General features: G+C 58.1%; 1 protein-coding gene and 1 pseudogene across 4 annotated transcripts in view; both read right to left on the bottom strand.

The window, feature by feature from the left end:
* Positions 1-5,255: 5,255 nt before the first annotated feature.
* Positions 5,256-8,126, bottom strand: LOC138847261 (large ribosomal subunit protein eL13 pseudogene; annotated as a pseudogene). The gene has a single exon (XR_016226425.1). The product of XR_016226425.1 is annotated as a large ribosomal subunit protein eL13 pseudogene (transcript).
* Positions 8,127-8,276: 150 nt separating this feature from the next.
* SETD3 (SET domain containing 3, actin N3(tau)-histidine methyltransferase) overlaps positions 8,277-18,343 on the bottom strand; it is a 74,795-nt gene continuing 64,728 nt past the window's right edge. For all 3 annotated transcript variants that reach the window (XM_008248950.5, XM_051835212.3, XM_051835214.3), the window contains exons 9-13: positions 16,194-16,268; positions 15,109-15,275; positions 14,478-14,563; positions 11,897-12,057; positions 8,277-9,446 (exon numbers count right to left, since the gene is read on the bottom strand). In XM_008248950.5, coding sequence (XP_008247172.4) covers positions 9,009-9,446; positions 11,897-12,057; positions 14,478-14,563; positions 15,109-15,275; positions 16,194-16,268 — 927 coding nt within the window. In that variant the 3' untranslated portion in view covers positions 8,277-9,008. The remainder of the gene's footprint in view (positions 9,447-11,896; positions 12,058-14,477; positions 14,564-15,108; positions 15,276-16,193; positions 16,269-18,343) is intronic.

Below are 18,343 nucleotides of genomic sequence, written 5' to 3' on the forward strand. Positions count from 1 at the left end.
GAGGGTGCCTCTAGTGCAGCCCAGCACAGAGGAGCTGGCCGGGAAGCCAGCCGGGGCCCGAGGGCACAGGCGGAAGAGAAAGGTGCTGGTTCCTGATACGCCCTTGGCATCAGATGGATAAAAACAGGCAGTGGATACTTGTGTTCCTATTTGGTTTAAATCTGAGAGGCAGAGACAGAGAGGACTCCCCTCCCTTGGTTCTCTCTCCAGAGGTTCACAACAGCTGGGGCTGTGCCAGGGCTGTGCCAGGGCTGAAGCCAGAAACGCCATGTGGGTCTCCCTCATGGGTGGCAGGGACCCAGGTGCTTGAGCCCTTGCCTGCTGCCGCCCAGGGTGCACCTTAGCAGGAAGCCGGAGTCAGGAGTGGGGCTGGGACTCAAGCCCAGGTGCTCTTACGTAGGATGTGGGTGTCCCAGTGGCATCTTAACCGCTAGGCTAAATGCCTACGCCCGGACCTGTTTTTTAATCTGTGGGTTACAGTACACACTGCATGTCTTACGGCCCGGCAGCACCCAAGGCTAACAGAAGCCACCTCTTGTCTGAGGCTTCCACCCAGACTGGGCAGGTGCCTGCTCGCGGGACCACGGGATGGGAGATCTCTGCTCCGGGTCTCCCGACAGCATCCTGGCTGGCCTGTGTTCCAGCTGACGGTGTCACTGTGGATTTGGACAAGCCAGGGGGATGGGGGACCGCCGGGGGAGCTCCCCCACGGCTCCAGGGAAGGAGCATGGGTCATTTGGTTTCGACCAGGGTGGAAAGAAAGGGAGGTTTGGTTTTCCTTGTTGGGGCAACCGAGGCGTGGGGACTTCATTCCCCCCGCAGGTCTGAGATCCTGTCCTCGTGTGCACCTGCTGTGGTCCAGGCTGGGGGCTGCTGCTTGCACGTGGGGTGCTTTTTGTTAAAGCCCTCGATTGAGAAAATGGATGTTTGTGGACCAGTACTGGGGGAGTGGGACTGCCTCACAGTGGGTTTCCATTTCCACAAACGGCCTGTTTCCGGAGTCACCCCAAAGCCGCTCTCCTCGGGTCCCCTCTGGAACTGCACTCACCTGTTTGGAAGATGCCAGAATATCCGCAAACCGTGCTGTGCTGGGATTCACCCTCACCTGCAGTCACCGGGCGCGGGCTGCACGGGCGTCTGTCCGCCCAGCTGCCAGTGGGTTCACTTGGACGCGGCCTGGCGGGTGGCATTTTCGTTCTTAACCCAAGTTGTACTTTGCTGCAAGTTTGCAGACATTACTTGCTTTGAGATGTGCAGATTCACCCGTGGAAGCCTGAAGTCGACATAACTGAATGACTGGGATCCTGAGACGATTTAACAAGTGCGCACTCACGTTACCCTGCTAACAGCACACGTTGTTTGGGCTTAATTTTTCTATTTCCTCGCCTTGTAATCTACTTTCCTTCCCATCAGACACACAGCGACTCCATTCTTCCAGCATCAGCTGTTTCATAATCGTCACCCTGACAGCAGAGCCACATCCTTGTACTCATTTAATAACTATTTATCATCCTCTGTCTTCCCATTTTCAAAAAAGGAATAAGTTAAATGCTCCAGAAATTGGAAAAAATTGAAATTTGACCTTTATTAACTGGGTTAATTGTCAAAAATCTCTGCTTGTAAAAAAATTAATGACCAAAAAGTGTAACTTCTGGAGTTTCAAGGAGTAGGTTAATGTCCACGGAAGTGTAAACTTTGACCTTTCTGACACATGTCGTAAGTTACACCAGGCCTAATAAATTGCTGCCTGTGAGCGATTGTAAAGTCTGCCCTGCACCCATCACACATTTAATTGCTCTGCAGGCTCCGGCTCCCTTGCAGCCTGGCTCCGGGCCTGTGCCGGGCAGCCGCGCTGGCTCGCTCGGGCTGCTGGACACCGGAACGCTCCGGGACTGAGACCCCGGCTGCCACGGCCACACGGACCTCCTGCCCTCCCGTTCCCTGTGCACCGCGCGACGGTTCCGTCCGTGGTGACCCTCGGGGGGACGCCAGGTGGGGCTGGGAGGTGGCTTTTTTTAACCGCCACCCGCTGGGGTTTCGCGGTCCAGTGCTGGGGGAGCCGGACTACCTCACAGTAGGTGACCGCTTCAGCTAGCGACCTCGCTGTCTTCCCCAGTTCACCCCAAAGCCGCGCGACCCGGGCCCTCTCTTGGAAGATGCTAGAATATCAGGAAGTATCTGAAAACATGAAGATGATCCCGTGTCGCCGGTCACAGAAATAAACGTTCAAGGAGGACCAGCACACAGGCGCCGTACGCATGCGCACGCTGGGGAGCTGGCCGCTCCGCCCAGCTTCTGTCCGGCGAAGAACAGAGAAGCCCAGCGCGCTGAGAACCCAGCCGGGCGCAGCGGCCATGGAAGGCCCCCAGGGCCCCCGGGGCCCCCGAGGCCCTCGGGAGTGCTTGTCGGCAGGGTGGGTCCCGTGCAGCCTGCGCTGATGGGGGACCCAGTGGGTGTCGCCAACTCACAGAATATTCAGGAAGAAAGGGCTGAGATCACGTGGGCACTTGTGTCCACCTTCCCATTGGTCAGCCTACGGGGACAGGGCTTTGGCCGTGGGCAGCCGTGAGGAAGAGGAGCACGAGCCGCAGGGGTCTTGGCACCAGCGCGGCGTCCAAGCTGTGATGGGAATGCCTCTCTCCCCTCTTGCCGTTGGCTCCGAGGGCGGGAAGTGGGGACCTGGAGGGGACACCCCTGAAAAGCTGCAAGCCCAGTGACACAGCCCTGGAAGTGCTGCAGAGCCAGACCCCGCCGCGACAGGCCGCTGTGCGTCAGGACGGGCTCCTGCGGCCTCTCCACCTGCCCACGAGGAAGCACGCAGCCAGCTGCACTCTGCTCGCGGCAACCAGAGCTCAGACCTTCCCAAAATAGCACTGCGCAGCTTTGAACGTGGAACAGCACCTTTGCCAGAGCCCAGCCGAGGGAGTCACGCTTCTGCCGCTGCACCTGCTTCTGGGGAGATGGGAGGTGTGGGGCGGCCAGGGTGCCCCCGATCTGCTCTGCTCTGGCAGGGCTCGGAACCCCGTCTTCCTTTTCTCCTGATCCAACATTCCCCCAAACTCCATCCATACATGTCCCTTTAACATCCCAGGAGGGCGACAGCCGCCTGTCCTCACTGTAATTATGCTGCCCACTTGATGGTGGCGATGCGTAAATCGTCAGGACCACGAGCCCCGCGCCAGGTTTCTGACAGTTGCTGATGGCAGAATAAGGCCACCTTTTTCTTTCCATTTCTGCAGGAAAGGGCAGTAGCTGTCCCTCCAGGTGCATCTCCCAGGCTGTGCCACTTGGCCGGGGGAGGGGCCATGGCCATGGGGGGCTGCTGCAGGGGCGGTAGTCATTTGCATCTGCATTTGGGGAGGGCTCTGTTTTGCATTTTCTTGGAAGATGTGTTCAAAAACGTAAAGCCCAGAACCTCAAAGGTACCTGCTGGGTGGTTGATCATACATTGGGTATCTGGTTTGTGGTATCTGCCGCGTCTGGGTAAGGCATGGCGGGTGTGACGTTGGTGTGCTGACCTGAGGTCCATTGCTGCGGCCGCAGGGCTGGCGAAACAAGGCACCGGCTGCACAGGACCTGCTGGCTTCCTGCTGTCAGTTCTGACCTAACACCTTGCTCAGGGGCCAGAACGCAGGCGGCCTCAAAGGACCGCTGAGTCCCCGCCTGTGGCCCACGCCAGGCTGACGAGGTGTCCACTGGGTCCTCCCGGAAGCCACGGAGGCGACGCAGGCACTGCCGCGGGGGGGGGGGGGCAGCGGGCGCTGCGGGGGGATGTGGAGCAGCTCTTCCGGCACCGCGCTTCGGTGAGACGGAAAAGGACCCTTTCGGTTCAAGCCGCTGGGTGACCGTTTGTACTGGGACATTCCTGGGCTCAGGGCCCAAGCAGCAGCAGTGAGAGCGAGGAGGATGAAGCGGCGGAGCAGCACGCGCTTGGCGACCGGGAACTCTGCCCAGGAGCCTGACCCGCGGGACACGGCCGGGACGCCCGGCGGCGGCGGGGGCGAGGTGCTCGCGGGGCACTGGGGACCCCATCACAGCCCCACGTTCACACTCGATCTGACGCCAGCTTGGCCTAAAGCAGGCCGACCAGCCTCTCTGCTGCCCAGAAGGGGAAGAAACATGAGCTTTGGGAAAGTTTCACGTGCACAATGTATCTGCACATGCGTGTGCTTGCATGTACATGCATGTATGTGATCCTCGGCGTGTATGGACACACGGACACGGTATGCCTGAGAGGGTATCAAGGCCAGGTGACAACCAGCTCCGGGAGCGTGCTCAGACCCCTGAGCACGGGCTCCCCTGCACCTCCCTGCTTCCGGGGCAGCACCTATGCTGTCGGGGGAGCCGCAGACCCCACATTTCTCCATTGCAGACTCGAGCAATCCACACGCCCCCTCCGCCCACGGCTCCAGCCGGACTCCTTGCGGAGGCGTCAACTTCTCCACCCTTCTTGGACACCCCTGGCCCCACCCCACCCCACGTGCCCCCCGATGAGCCCCTCCAGGCTGCCTCCTGCCTCCTCCATGCTTCTTCTTCCGTAAGTGCCAAAGCTCACGGCCCCTCCGTCTCTCTGGGGGCCAGGAAGGGGCCTCACGCATCTCCCGACTGCCATGGACCCTGGCATGGCACCCATAACTGCTGCTCCGCCCGGGGCCAAAGCTGCTGTCAGTGGATGGACAGCACACCGCTCCCCGGCAGGGCAGGGGCCAGGGCATGTTCTGCCCCTACCAAGGGGCTCAGGCTTGGAAAACAGCCAAGGACAACATCTGGTAGACTGTGCCACAAACTGGCCCCGGCCCGCTCTCAGGGACTCCTCCCGGCATTCTCTAGGGTCCCCTGAGGGAGGCTGCAGACACGTGGGAGAAGCAGGGCCGCGTCCAGACCCAGGTCTGTGCTCTGAGCCCCCGGCCTCCGCCTCCTGGATGCTCCGATGGCCGGCGCAGTGAGTACCAGCCCCGTCCTGGCAGCCATTGAGAGCAACCTGTGCTCAGGCGGATCTGCCGTCCCAAGCCCGGGCCGCCCCCGGCTGCGCCTCGTGCAGACTGGAGCAGGTGGGACCCCTGCTTCAGCGACAGGTCGTCAAATCTGTGCAGACAGGGAGACGGCGTCCCCACCGGCTTCCTCCCCAGATGAGCAGGGTGGCTTCATCTAAATAACAAATTCGCCGGTGCATTTAAATACAATTCGGGTTACTCAAATTCAATTTACGCAGGGAATTTCAGGAATACATTATGTAAGGTGCTGCTGATTAAAACGCTAGGGTGACCCTGAATGAGGTTATCCTCACCTCAGAGTGACATTTAAAAAAAAGTGAGCCCAATTCTGGGGTCAGGGTCTCAGTCAGACCCTGTTCACGCATCCATGCTGCCAGGTCAGTTAACTAACAGGGCACAGTGCAGTGCATCAGCTAAAAGGCTGCTCACCGAGGCCACGGTCACGGTCACACTTGATGCTTGCAGCTCTCCAGACGCACACCCCGCACCAGTCACCGTAACCATGATTCTAAAGTTGGGTTATCTACTTGAAAGGCAAGGCAATGGAGACGGAGGGAGAGAGATCAAGATCTCCCAGGGGCCGGCTCGCACCTCAAACGGCCACAACTACCGGGACGGGGCCAGGCTGGAGCCAGGAGTCCAGGGAGGCCATCTGGGTCCTCCCCCCTCCGTGGGTGGCACCTGAGCCTTCCGAAGCTCAGGGAGCTGGATCAGAGCGGAACAGCCAGCACTCGGCCCGGCATCCGCTACGGGACACCCGTGTCACCGCGGCAGCCACCGTTTTCTGTGCAGTTGGTGCCATTTAAGCTCTGAGTTGTCTTCCTTCAGGTTGGCTTTTTTCATTGTTTCACTCCAACATGCATGTATCAATGACAAAAACCAAAAAAGTGATGATTTACACAAACAAAGGACTGGGGGATATTTTAGTGTCTTACTCCATCTCTCAAAAAACATTTTTTTAGGGATTTATTTTATTTGAAAGTCAGAGTTACACAGAGAGAGGAGAGGCAGGGAGGGAGGGGGAGAGAGAGAGAGAGAGAGAGAGAGAGAGAGAGAGGTCTTCCATCCGATGTTCACTCCCCAATTGGCCACAAAAGCCGGAGCTGTGCTGATCTGAAGCCAGGAGCCAGGAGCTTCTTCCAGGTCTCCCACTCAGGTGCAGGGGCCCAAGCACTTGGCCCATCCTCCACTGCTTTCCCAGGCCATAGCAGAGAGCTGGATCGAAAGTGGAGCAGCTGGGTCTTGAACCCTAACCCTAACCCAGCCCATATGGGATGCTGGCACTTTAGGCCAGGGTGTTAACCACTGCACCACAGCGCCGGCTCCTCAAAAAAAAAAAAAAAAAAAAAAAAAGACTTTCAGTGAGCCTAATCTACAAAGTATGGGGGGCAGGGAGGGGACCATCTACAATTCCCAGTTTGCGTGAAAAATTGGGTGGGTGTCTTTTCTAGGCTGGTGAAATCTCACTGCTAACTGTCTACACCAACAGCACACAAAGCGAAGGAAACAGGGGCACGGCTGGCGTCCAACGGCCGGCCCGGCCCGAGCCGCTCCCATTTCAAACACTTGAGAGAAAGGTCCGTTTCACAGCAGGTGAACGTCCTGTTCTGTAGTCCTTGGCTCTTTTTGCCCGGATGCCAAAGAGCCGGGCATTGGCGCGTGCCATGCGGAGACTGGGAAAGCCTTGAAGTTGTCCTCCTCCTCTGTAATGACTCTGGAAGACGTTCGGATGGGCATGACTGGTCCTGTCAGCTGGGTGGCCAACTTCAGTTCTTCAGCCGAGCTGTCGCCTTTCTTGGGGGCCGAGGGCTTCCGCGGGAAGAGGACCAGCTTGGCACGCTTCTCCTTCAGCGGCTGCACGTTGGCCTGCAGGGACTCGGTGGGCTTGTTCCGCCGCCGCGGGTCCACGGAGATGCTGATGGTCAGCGCCACCTTCTTGTGGATGCTGGCCACCCGCAGCTCCTCCAGGCGGAAGCCGCGGCCGGCGCGCACCTTCGTGTGGTACCTCACGGTCGGGCAGCACACGATGGGCCGGATGCTGGTTGAACCAGGTGGCCACGCGCCGCTGCCAGTCCTTGTGGAAGTGCGGCTTCAGTATCGTGCCATTCCGACTGGGCGCCATGGCCGCGTGCTCCTCCGCGCGAGAACAGAGACTTGGCTTCTTCAATGCCAACGTCATCGTCATCACTCTCCCTCAGTTTTCCAGTGGCTAAGTGGTAGCTCCAGGTGTCCCTGCAAGGGAGCAATGAGCGTGTTCCCTGCCCGCCTCAAAGGGCCGCTCTAGGGCACCGGTACCCAAGCCAGGGCAGCCGCCGTCCCCCGACCCGGATCGAGCCCTGCTCCTGCATCCACCACGCACCTAACACACGTGCTCTGCACTGGCTCTGTCCACGGAGAGCTGACAGAGTGGGCAGGTCTGCGGAGCTTAGGGAGGTTAGTAGCATCCTCTCACCCACGAGAAGACAAAGACCCAGGGCCCAGGAACGCATGGGGACACCTGCGGCAGGGCCTGAGGGCTGCAGCCAGCCCCGCCTTCTTTGTGCTTCCAGGGAAGATTCTGGAAACTCCCTTCTCATGTCGCCATTGTACACTGGAACCGTGTGTCTGAAGCCGCGACGCCCGAGGAAGCACACCTGCAGACCAGCCACGGAGGTCTGGCCTCGCACTCTTACCCAGCTCGAGAACTCCGCCCAGCTCTGCAGGCGAGTGAGGTTTCGGGGGTCTCGGTGCAACGCTGCAGGGGAGCCACTGTGCACACGCTGTGGGCGCGTGGGCAACACAGGAGGGCTCCAGACGCCAACGCCAGGCAATGCCAACCTGGCTCCAGGTGAAGCCTGCCATCAGCATCCAAGGCAGCAGGCCGGCGGCACCTGCGGAGCCACGGCACCGTTCACCTCGACACCAGGCAGAGCGGCGCCTCCTCGGGAGTGAGCCGACAGCACGCTTCCGTGGTGGTCAGGACATCGGAGACCGGGCGGAAAGGTTTGGCGAAGGGACCTGGGCAGTCAGCCTGCAGCCCGGGGGCTTTCTGGGCAGATCCCACTCCCCCCGCAGGACCCTGCTCCAACCTTTTCCCAAAACTTACAGGCTCCTCTCCCCAGGAGCCCGCAGCCTCGCGCCCTGACCCTGTGCCGGCCAGTGCTCCTGCCCATCTCTGCTCGCCAGGATGAGCACAGTCCACCACACAGGCCCAAGGCAAGGTGCAAAACCACCGTGGCAGGAAGTGGGATACTGCATGGGGCCCAACAGGCCCAACCCACTCCAAAGAAGAACAGACAGAAATATTAATCATATTCTCCTTTTAATAAGGGTTTTTACTCAAAAGTGTAGCTTTGAAAATCTCTAGCTTGTGTGAAAACCAAGAAGAACCAGGAGCCGCCTCACTCTCGGTTCCGCCCCAGGAGCTGCGGAGGCGAACTCCGCACCGGGGCAGGCGCCGCGCCCTGTGCCTGTCCGGGAGTGAGGTCAAGTTCTCAGTACAGTGAAACCAAACACAGAAAGTAAACAAATCCTTAGAAATCACTAGATACAGCTGTGTGCATATTTATATAATTAGGAGTATCAACATTCAAAACTATTAAAAATAAGCCTGCCGCCTCTCCTCTTCGTTTGGTACTGGGTGTTATTGTTTTAAGCAGGGAAAAAAAAAAAAACAAGATTCTGCCCAGACGAGAGTTTCTCGCCCTCGGCCCCGGCGTCCGGGAGCACAAGGCGGAGTGAGGAGGAGCTGGACTCTTCCTCAGGAAGAAAACTCGCCCGCCCGCCCGCCCGCCCGCCCGCCGCGGGCCGGCAAACCCTGCCGAGGGCAGCTCCCCGCCGGGGCCGTGCCAGCCGCGCTGCTCCGCCAGAGCAAGAGGGCAACCTCGATCAAAACGGGAAGCTAGTACTCTTTAAAATAACTTAAAAAATCATTTTTATATAAAGCAGCAAAAACACATCTTCCTCTCTGCAGAAAGAAACACGGTGACCAGGGAACAGCGAGGGGAACGGCCGTCCGCGCTCACGGCTTCGCCTTCACGCCTGGGTGCTGGCGGCAGACTCCCTGGCGCCCTCCGGGGCTCTTCTGCTTTCCTCCGGGTTCAGGCTCTCAGTCGCGGGCCTGGGCCCGTTGGGGATGGCGTTCGTGCCGTTCACGAGCCCGTTCTCGGCAGCCGTGGCTCTGCTGGCGGCCTCCTTGAGGCTCAAGGCCTCGCGCACCCCAGCCTCGTCCTCGAGGTCTCTCAAGACCAGGGGGAGCCGGGCGTCCCCCGCGCTGCCCTCCAGCAGCCCCAGGCTGCCCTCCTCGTACCTGGGCAGCGGCGCCCCCTCCTGCATCTGCCGGCGGCAATGCTCCCGGCTCGCGGCCGCGCTCCGCACCGCCTTCTCCAGGATCTCCTTCTCACCCAGGCGCAGCTTCACGGCCATGGCCGCCCGGGCCGAGAGGGCGGGGCTCCGCAGGACAGCCTTATCTTCCTGGGAGACAGAACAGCACCCTGAGCACTCGCGACAGCAGTCTGTGCCAGCGCCCAACGACCAGAGGCAGATCCCTGCTGCCGGGAGGGGCAGGAGGGCTGTGGGCTGAAGGAAGCGGCAGAAGCTCGCCTGCACAGGCGCACGGCAGCACCAGGCACTTCCGTCAAAATGCTCTTCTCTTTTTCTTTTTGAAAAGATTTTATTTGCAAATGGCCGTAATGGCCGGAGTGGGGCTGATCCAAAGTCAGGAGCCAGGAGCTTCCTCTGGGTCTCCCACATGGGTGCAGGGCCCAAGCACCTGGGCCATCTTCAGCTGCTTTCCCAGGCCATAGCAGAGAGCTGGATTGGAAGTGGAGCAGCCGGGACTCGAACCAACACCCATATGGAATGCTGGCGCCTTAGGCAGAGGACTAACTTACTGTACCACAGTGAAGGCCCAAAATGTATGCTGGAAGTGTGACTTTTACACACACACAGTGTATGCTGAGGAAGTGTGACTTTTACACACACACAGTGTATGCTGAGGAAGTGTGACTTCTACACACACACAGTGTATGCTGGAAGTGTGACTTTTACACACACACAGTGTATGCTGAGGAAGTGTGACTTTTACACACACACAGTGTATGCTGGAAGTGTGACTTTTACACACACACAGTGTATGCTGAGGAAGTGTGACTTTTACACACACACAGTGTATGCTGGAAGTGTGACTTTTACACACACACAGTGTGCTGGACTGCACCTCCATCAAACTGTCCTGGAGCCAGCCTTACGGTGCAGCAGGTAGGCCGAGGCCAGCAACGCCAGCTCCGCTTCTGACCCAGCTCCCTGCTAGCGGCCTGGGAGAGCGGTGGAGACGGCCCAACTGCTTGGCCCTGCCACACATTTGAGAGACCCAAAAGAAGCTCCCGGTTCCTGGCTTTGGCCTGGCCCAGCCCTGGCCGCTGTGGCCATCTAGGGACTGAACCAGCAGATGGAAGACCTCCCTCTAATTGTCTTTCAAATAAATACATCCTTAAAAAAAAAACTGTTGTAAAACAAAAAAGGCTTTTATTTTTGTAAAAACGATCGAGAGACTGAATTAAATGGTGTGAACACGTCCGACAGAGGACTTTACCTATTTTTGGTCATCTTCTTTAAAAAAATGTGTTCACATGTTTGAGAGACAGAAAGACAGTGCCCACGTGCTATTTCACTCCCCAGTGCCTGGAACGGCCTGGGCTGGGCCAAGCCAAGGTGGGAGGCAGGGCCTGGATCCAGGTCTCCCTCGTGGGTGGCAGGCGGCCAGTCACCTGAGCAACCATCGCTGCGTCCCAGGAGGACACAGGAAGCTTCGTACACAGCTTCCTGCATGAAGGGAGAGAGGCAGGAAGCTGCAGCGGGAGCCAGAGCTGGGAGTCGGGCGCTCCGATGTGGGACACGTGCGTCTCAACTGCTAGGCTAAGTGCCTGCCCTCACACTTCGCTTTTAAAGAAGCACTCTCTGGGGCCGCCACTGTGGCGTAGCCGGTAAAGCCGCCGCTTGCAGTGCCGGCATCCCATATAGGCGCCGGTTCGAGTCCCGGCTGCTCTACTTCCAATCAAGCACCCTGCTATGGCCTGGGAAAGCAGAGTAAGATGGCCCAAGCGCTTGGGCCTCTACACCCACATGGGAGACCCAGTTGAAGCTCCTGGCTCCTGGCTCCGGATCGGCCCAGCTCCAAAATTGTTCTCATCTGGGGGTGAACCAGCGGATGGAAGAACTTTCTGTCTCTCCCTCTCTCTCTAACTCTGCCTCTCAAAACAAAACAAATTAAAAAAAAAAAAAATTACTTCCATTACAGCCAACTGGGGAATGAACCAGCGGGTGGAAGACCTCTCTCTCCCTCTCTTTCTGCCTCTCCTTCTCTCTCTGTGTAACTCTTTCAAATAAATAAATAGATTTTTTTTTAAAGATTTATTTATTTATTTGAAAGTCAGGGTTACAGAGAGAAGGAGAGGCAGAGAGAGAGAGAAAGAGAAAGGGGTCTTCTATCTGCTGGTTTACTCTCCAATTGGCTGCAACGATTGAAGCTGTGCTGATCCGAAGCCAGGAGCCAGGAGCTTCTTCTGGGTCTCCCACGTGGGTGCAGGGGCCCAAGGACTTGGGCCATCCTCCACTGCTTTCCCAGACCACAGCAGAGAGCTGGATCGAAAGTGGAGCAGCCGGGAAAAAGACCGGGGCCCACATGGGATGCCAGCGCTTCAGACCAGGGTGTTAACCTGCTGCACCACAGCGCCGGCCCCATAAATAGATCTTAAAAAAAAACAACCCACAACGCTTATCTTGTACCTAGCAGATGCCTCTTCATGATTTTTGTAGGTATAAGCATGTTAACCAGGCAAGAATTACACGCAGCGATCCCCACGCAGGAGCACCCCAACGAGCCTCCAAAAGCGATGTGCGCCCCCTCCCCCCAGCGTGCTTACCTCAATGGTGGTTTTATACGTCTTTAAAAGAAGGGAGGCTCTGTCTTCGAGAAACGTCCACAGTTTGACCTCATTGTCCCAGCTGACGGGGAACTCGGAGTTGCCCAGGGTGAAGATCCTGTCGATGGCACCGTCGCCCAGCAGGTGCTCCCTCAGCTCCTCTAGGAGAACCAGACGGCGCCGAGTCAGCAGTGGAAGCAGCACGGCTCCCCGACACGCGGCCAGCAACGCCGCCTGCCTGGGCTAAAGCCTCGCAGCCTCCAGCCAGGCTGCTCCAGGCTTCCCAGAGCAGCGTCAGGGCTGAGCTTCGGGGTGGGGGCAGAGGTCAGGGGTCGCTCATGTGGGACCCGCAGCCAGCCTCGGTGCAGCCCCACCTTTCGTGGATTCGTGAGGGGCCCGGGAGCCCCTGGACAGTTTCACGATTCTCACAGAGCACGCACAGCCCTGGAGTCTGTCCCAGGCCAGGCACTCAGGCACGCAGACTGCTCCGAAAGGCAGTGCCCTGGACACCGCGCGCAGCCCGGTGATCCTCCTGCACGGAGGTCGGGTGGGCACTCCTTCACGCCAGCTCGCACCAGGAAGCCCCAAACCCAGAGAACAGCAAACGGACGAGGCAAGTCTTGCTGAAAAGGCTCCATAGCTCCCGCCTGTTGGGAGTTGAACAGGAACTATAAATCCCCACAAGTGAACATCTCGGTCGCACTCTGCACGCGGCCGCACGTGGTCTCCAGGAGACCACGCCAGCGCCTCTCACACTCAGGCAACCCCAGGCCTCCTCCCCCAGCACAACGCTGCTGTCGTGGCTGGGGTCACTCGAGGAACACAGAGAAACCAAACACACGCCTCTGGTTTGTTCTGAAGAGAACAGAGTCCTCCAGTGTTCAAAGAGAAATGTGTTACGTTGTATAGGCAAGGGAAGAGTTGGGAGTTTTGGGCTTCCGGTTTTTCCGTTTCTGCTCTTTGTATAAGTGGTGAAGAGAGACCAGGCCGCGGTGCCACCAACTCCTGCCCCAAGGCCGCGCCAACACCGAGTTCCCACTCGTTCCGCCGCTGCCTTCACCCGCCCACGCCTCTCTCTGCCAGAGGAAGGCTGCCGGGCTGGAGCGGAGCTTCTCCCCTGCTCTTCCTAACAGTGGAACGACACAGGTCACGCGCTGGACATACGAGGCCCACGCCCAGGAGACAAGACAGCGCACAACCCGACCTGGACGAGGGGACGCGAGCGAAGGGTTCTTCTGCAGGCTTCCTTCCGCTCAGACCCACCCGGGATTCCCGGGCGCCCCAGCAGCCACACCATTAGTGGGCTCCGGAGTTTCGCTCCGGTCAGGACGGTGGCCGGGGTCAGGGCCCAGTGCCCCTGGGTCCATGTGCAAGCTCTCAGTCCCCACAGTCATCCCACCAGCCCCCTCCTCCTCCTCCAAGCCCAGCGTCAGTCGCTCTCCGAGGTCTGATTCAGACACCTTTTCTCCAGACCCCCGGCGGACCGCAAACTTTTCCACGGACGATGCCGCCTGTCAGCCAGCAGGAACGAGGTGTGGGGCTGGAGGCACGGGCTCTGGTGTTAACAGCCGAGTCCTCCGTCGGGTCGCCCGCTGCTCGCTGAGTGACCTTGGCCCGAGTACTCAGCCTCTTTGACTTGACTTTCTATATCAGTAGAACGGGAACACAGCTCGCAAGGCTGCTGTGGGTAAAGCCCGTGCTGTATTAGCATCAGCATTGCAGGCGGTGAGCGCCTCCTCACCATCGTACGTTCCTTGAGGACAGGAACGGTGACGCGGCACCCTGTACCCCCGTATACACGAGACGCCCAACTCACGCTCCTTACACGGGACAGAGGAGCCCCCATCCAAGCGCAAACACCACGTGAATTTTCAGCAGTAAGGTGCTCGCAAGGGACAACTCCACGGCTCATGCTGTGTTCCGGAGCCGGAGGCTGAGGGGCCCCCAGGGTTGGGTACTACGTCTCTGCTACCCGCAGCATGACGACCACAGCGCCGGCAGGCCCCGGGCTCACACGGCTCACACAGCACTTCCTGCCTGCCCCAGCAGAGGCAGAGCCGGGGCCAAGGCTGTCCCAGCACTGCCCCTCCCAGAGCTCAGGCAGGTGCTGGTCTGCCCAGTCAGTCATTTAACTCATTCGCGCTCGTTCAGCTGCTCCTGCCCGGCCTGCTCTGCAGGGGGCTGGGGATAGTCTCAAACAACAGCAACGCACACACCACAAACAAAACTCAGAACCTAAGCACACATTTAGGATAAAAAACAGAAACACGGCCGCGACCGACCTCTGGTGGTTAAGTGTCAGCGGTCAAGTGTCAGCGTCAGCCGCACCACAGGTGCCTACCACACATTTAACTCTTTCAGGGACTGAATTCAGAGGCGGCAGCCGCCAGGAACGTTGTGTTCTGTGCAGACTCTGTTCCCACTGCCACTCACTCTGCCCGGCCCCAAACAGCCCCGTGGTAAAACCCCTCAGTGTCCTCCCTCTTCCCAAATGGGCTTTAGTTTCAAGCCCTCATCTCTTGGATTCGAATTCCTAATACTTTCTTTACACGCCAATGAATGTAAAGAGAACATCTCTTACCTTCAGTCATGCAGAATACTCGGAGAAAAGCCAGGAGTTGGGCAGAGATGGGAGGTTCCGTAAAATGCAATGCGAAAACACTGGACCTGACAAAAGCAGGAGCGAGATCAGTGACCCTGGCTGTGGAACAAAGCCCCCTCCCACAGCCTGCACCTCGGGTGTGTCCAACACCGAGAATTCTACACGCCCACAGTTCTTCAAAAGCATTAATAATTTATGCAGCGTTCACCCTTTAATCGTTAATCAAATATTGACAAGTTCAATTAAAAAAGGTCTGGATAATCCATTTTTATTAAGAATGGTTCCTCCATCCCCTGGAGAACCAATAAATTAGAACTCTCGTCTTCTTTATCACTTTACTCCTCAAATGCAAGAAACTCTTTCAGAATTTCACTGGAAATTCCTGAATTCACTGAGGATCACATCATCAGCGAAACTAAGGGCAGCGAAGAACGAGGTGGAGGAAACCGATCCAGGCCAAGACACGAATGACACCCAAGGACGGCAGGCCACACCCCGGGGCGTGAGCAAACAGCGCCCGGGGGCAGGGGGCCAGAGCCAAGTTCCATGATACACCAGCTAAGCCCCCTCCCCAGCACCGCGGCGCGAGCTGACCACTGTGTCTACGTACGTGGGGATGCCGGCGCGGGCCAGGACCTCGGCCTTCATGGCGTACAGCCTGTCGCTTTTACTCACTCCAAGCTTTATTTTCACTCTGTCGTGTGAATTATTGTCAAAGAAAAAACCACTGTGGATCACAAACTCTGCATTTGACCGCGTGCCATAAAAAATGTAAATCTGAGATGCAGTAAAGAAAAAATAAAGGGACATGAAACAAACTCAGCATCAAGGCAAAGCTCCCCCACCCACGGCTGCTCGGTGGGGCCGAGACAGGACAGCTCGAAGGGACGGCTGACACAGCCTGCGTGTGAGGGTGACGGGGCGACCAGGCCGGTGCCGGCCCAGGGCCTTGCTACTCCACAAAGGCTGCCGCCCCCTGAGCCCCCGCTCCTTCCGAGGGACGGCCAGGCCGCCGCTTCCGGCTGCCGCTCTCCTGCCCCGCAGCAGCGGCCCTGGGAGCGAGCGCCTCCTGCTGCCCGGGGCAGTTCTGCAGCATGAAGCAGACCCGAGCTTCCCTAGGCCGACTGCCATCCTGTCTCACCCAGAACGGCAGCGGCCCCTCGGCTGTCTGCCTCCCGGCTGCCTGGCTGTGGGACTCACAGACAGAAGGTGCTGTTTACAGGCACACATTCCCTATCTCGCTCAGAAGCTGAACCCTGCCCCCACCCACGTTATTAGATTAAACATCACAGATCAAAGTGAAAGTACAAGACACAGCCTATGCTCCTGATTCCCCCCCACTCCTCCTTTTTTTTCTGCCACTTAAATACTGCCTCTTTGTAAGGAATGTTTCAATCAACAGAAAAAGCAACTAAAGCAACACAGTTAATGGAGTAAAAAAAAAAAATACACAAAAAAGGAGCTGTGACCTGAGACCGTGTACTGCCAGTTAACAGTGCCACAGGTAGTAGGCTGACTGTGCATTGAAATCTGGTGTCTTTGTGGACCCAAGCATGACTTGTGCCAGTCTGGGGGTCTCAGGATGTGTTCCGGAAAACAAGCCCCCTTACAGACAGGTCCCACCGCTTGCTCCCTGAGGGCCGTCGCCCTCCGCAAGCCCAGCGCCCCGCGCTGCGCAGGCCGCGACAGGCCTACCTGCTCCCCGGCGTGGAAGTCCCGCAGAGCCACGCACTCACAGCGGTCGTCCTCCAGGTTGTAGCCTGTGGTGATCTGCGGGAGGGGAGACACAGGTCAGGAAGGAGGCGGACGCGTCCACACGCACCCCTGCACCAAGGCTCAGAGACCTCAACCGGTGCACGGGCAGGCTTCTTAAAGCCGCGCCAAAAAAAAAACCAAAAACCTGCTTCAGTGAACTCTATCTTCACCAGAGAACACCAGGGAGAGTTACACGCCTGAGATAAAGGAGGTACTCTCAGAGGAAAGGCACGGCACAGGCTGTCGCTCGTCGGCCCCAACCAAACCCGGTCTCTTACTGTACAGTTACTGCCCTTAAACCCGGCCTCGCCAGCGAGCCCACAGGCAGGCCCGGCCACAGCCCTAGGAAGCAGATCTCCCAAGGCTCTCCGGTGCTTGCGAGCATTATCCTCATCTAGTGTTCGCCCACTGAGAACTCAAAGTGGAGTTTCCACTGGATACACAGAGCAAAAGGAAAAAAAAAGGGCCCTATTTCTTTTTTTAAATGAATTTTTTATTATTTATTTCTTTTCATGCTATTTGAAAGGCAGACAGAAAATGAGATCTGCCATCTGCTGGTTTGCCACCCCCAAACGCCCACAACAGCCAGGGCTAGGCCAGGGGAGGCCGCGGAGCCAGGAGCTCAGTCCAGGCCTCCCATGTGGGTGGCAGGGACCCAGCTACTTAAGCTGCCACCCACTGCCTCCCAGGGTCTGCAGCAGCAGCAGGAAACTGGACTGCGCCTGCAGCACAGCAGGTCAAGCCACCAGCTGCAATGCCAGCATCCCACGTGGGAATGCCAGTTCAAGTCCCAGCTGCTCCACTTCCAATCCAGCTCCCTGCTAACGGACCTGGGAAGGCAGCAGATGGTGGCCGACGTATTGCGCCGCCGTCACCCATGTGGGAGACCGGGATGGGGTTTCAGGCTCCTGGCTCAGGGGTGGTGCAGTCCCCGAGGACCATCAGTATAGGCAGCACCTGCTCGTCTCGTTCTGGGACCCTGCCTTTCACATCAATCAATCAAAGGGAGGAAAGAACCAAGGGTCAGGGGAGAGTGGGGGTGGGGGAGGAGGAGGAGAGGGCAGAGCAGAGAAGGCCCTGGGACGTCCGAGGCCTGGCCAAGCAGTGTCGTCATCACCGCACCACACACGTGCCCCTGAAAACTGCTTCTGAACCCTGCACACATTTTACCCTGAAGTCAGAGGAATTCACTCCCAGGTAAGGAAATGCCGAAATACAGTCATTATTTCCTTTCGTCCAACTGAGAGATACGAGTTCCTAAACCCACCACAAAGAAACGGAAATCCTCTAACTACACCCCAAGGCTGCCTCTCCCCAAGCCCTCCCGTTACAACGGGGGCCACAGGCACCAGGTTCCAGGAAGCGCCCACCTGCCCGACACCTTTGGCCTCTCCGCTCCCTGGCGTGGTTAAGGTCCTCACTTTTCCTTGCCGCATGTACCATGCTGCACAAACCTTCCAATCAGACTCACGGCTAACTGCACCACGTCCCCTTCCTGGGAAATCTCTCCGCTCTGCCTTCAGAAGAAAGCCAGACTCCAAGAGGCCCACACCTCCCTCAACTCAAGCCATCAGCGCACCTGCCACACCTGGCCACTGCCTGGACTCCCTTCTACCCCTGCTCTGCCTCTCTGGGGAAGCCGCCTGCGAGTGCCCGAGGCCCCGGGCTTCCCTTCCCCCGCCTGACACCATCACTTGTGCTCCTGCCCCTCCCTCCCTGTTACGTCACAGGGCCAGGACTCCTGTAAGCCTGCGTTCCAGTGCTTGGCACACAGCACCTAAGAGCTCACGCTGCCTCTGCAAACACTTGGTGAGCCCTTGCTTTCTACCTGACAGTAGCAGCGCCTTCTCCTCGGCGGCCCCACGTCTCCCAGCCGGCCTGTAAATGCCCCCGCTCACTTTCCGACCTACTCTTTCGAGCTGGAGAATCACAGGTTCAGGACAGCCACAGTGCTAGCTGCTTCCTAGTAAGACATCAACTGCTGTAACCCAGAAGGTGACTTTAGTCTAGGGAATGACATTTAGGAACAGGCTATCTAATACTCATCTTTAAACCCAATGTGCTGGAGCCAGCGTTGTGGCGTAGCGCCA

This window comes from Oryctolagus cuniculus, chromosome 20 (genome assembly GCF_051225735.1).
Source record: "Oryctolagus cuniculus isolate XC-2025 breed Fujian yellow rabbit chromosome 20, ASM5122573v1, whole genome shotgun sequence".
Lineage (NCBI taxonomy): Eukaryota > Metazoa > Chordata > Mammalia > Lagomorpha > Leporidae > Oryctolagus > Oryctolagus cuniculus.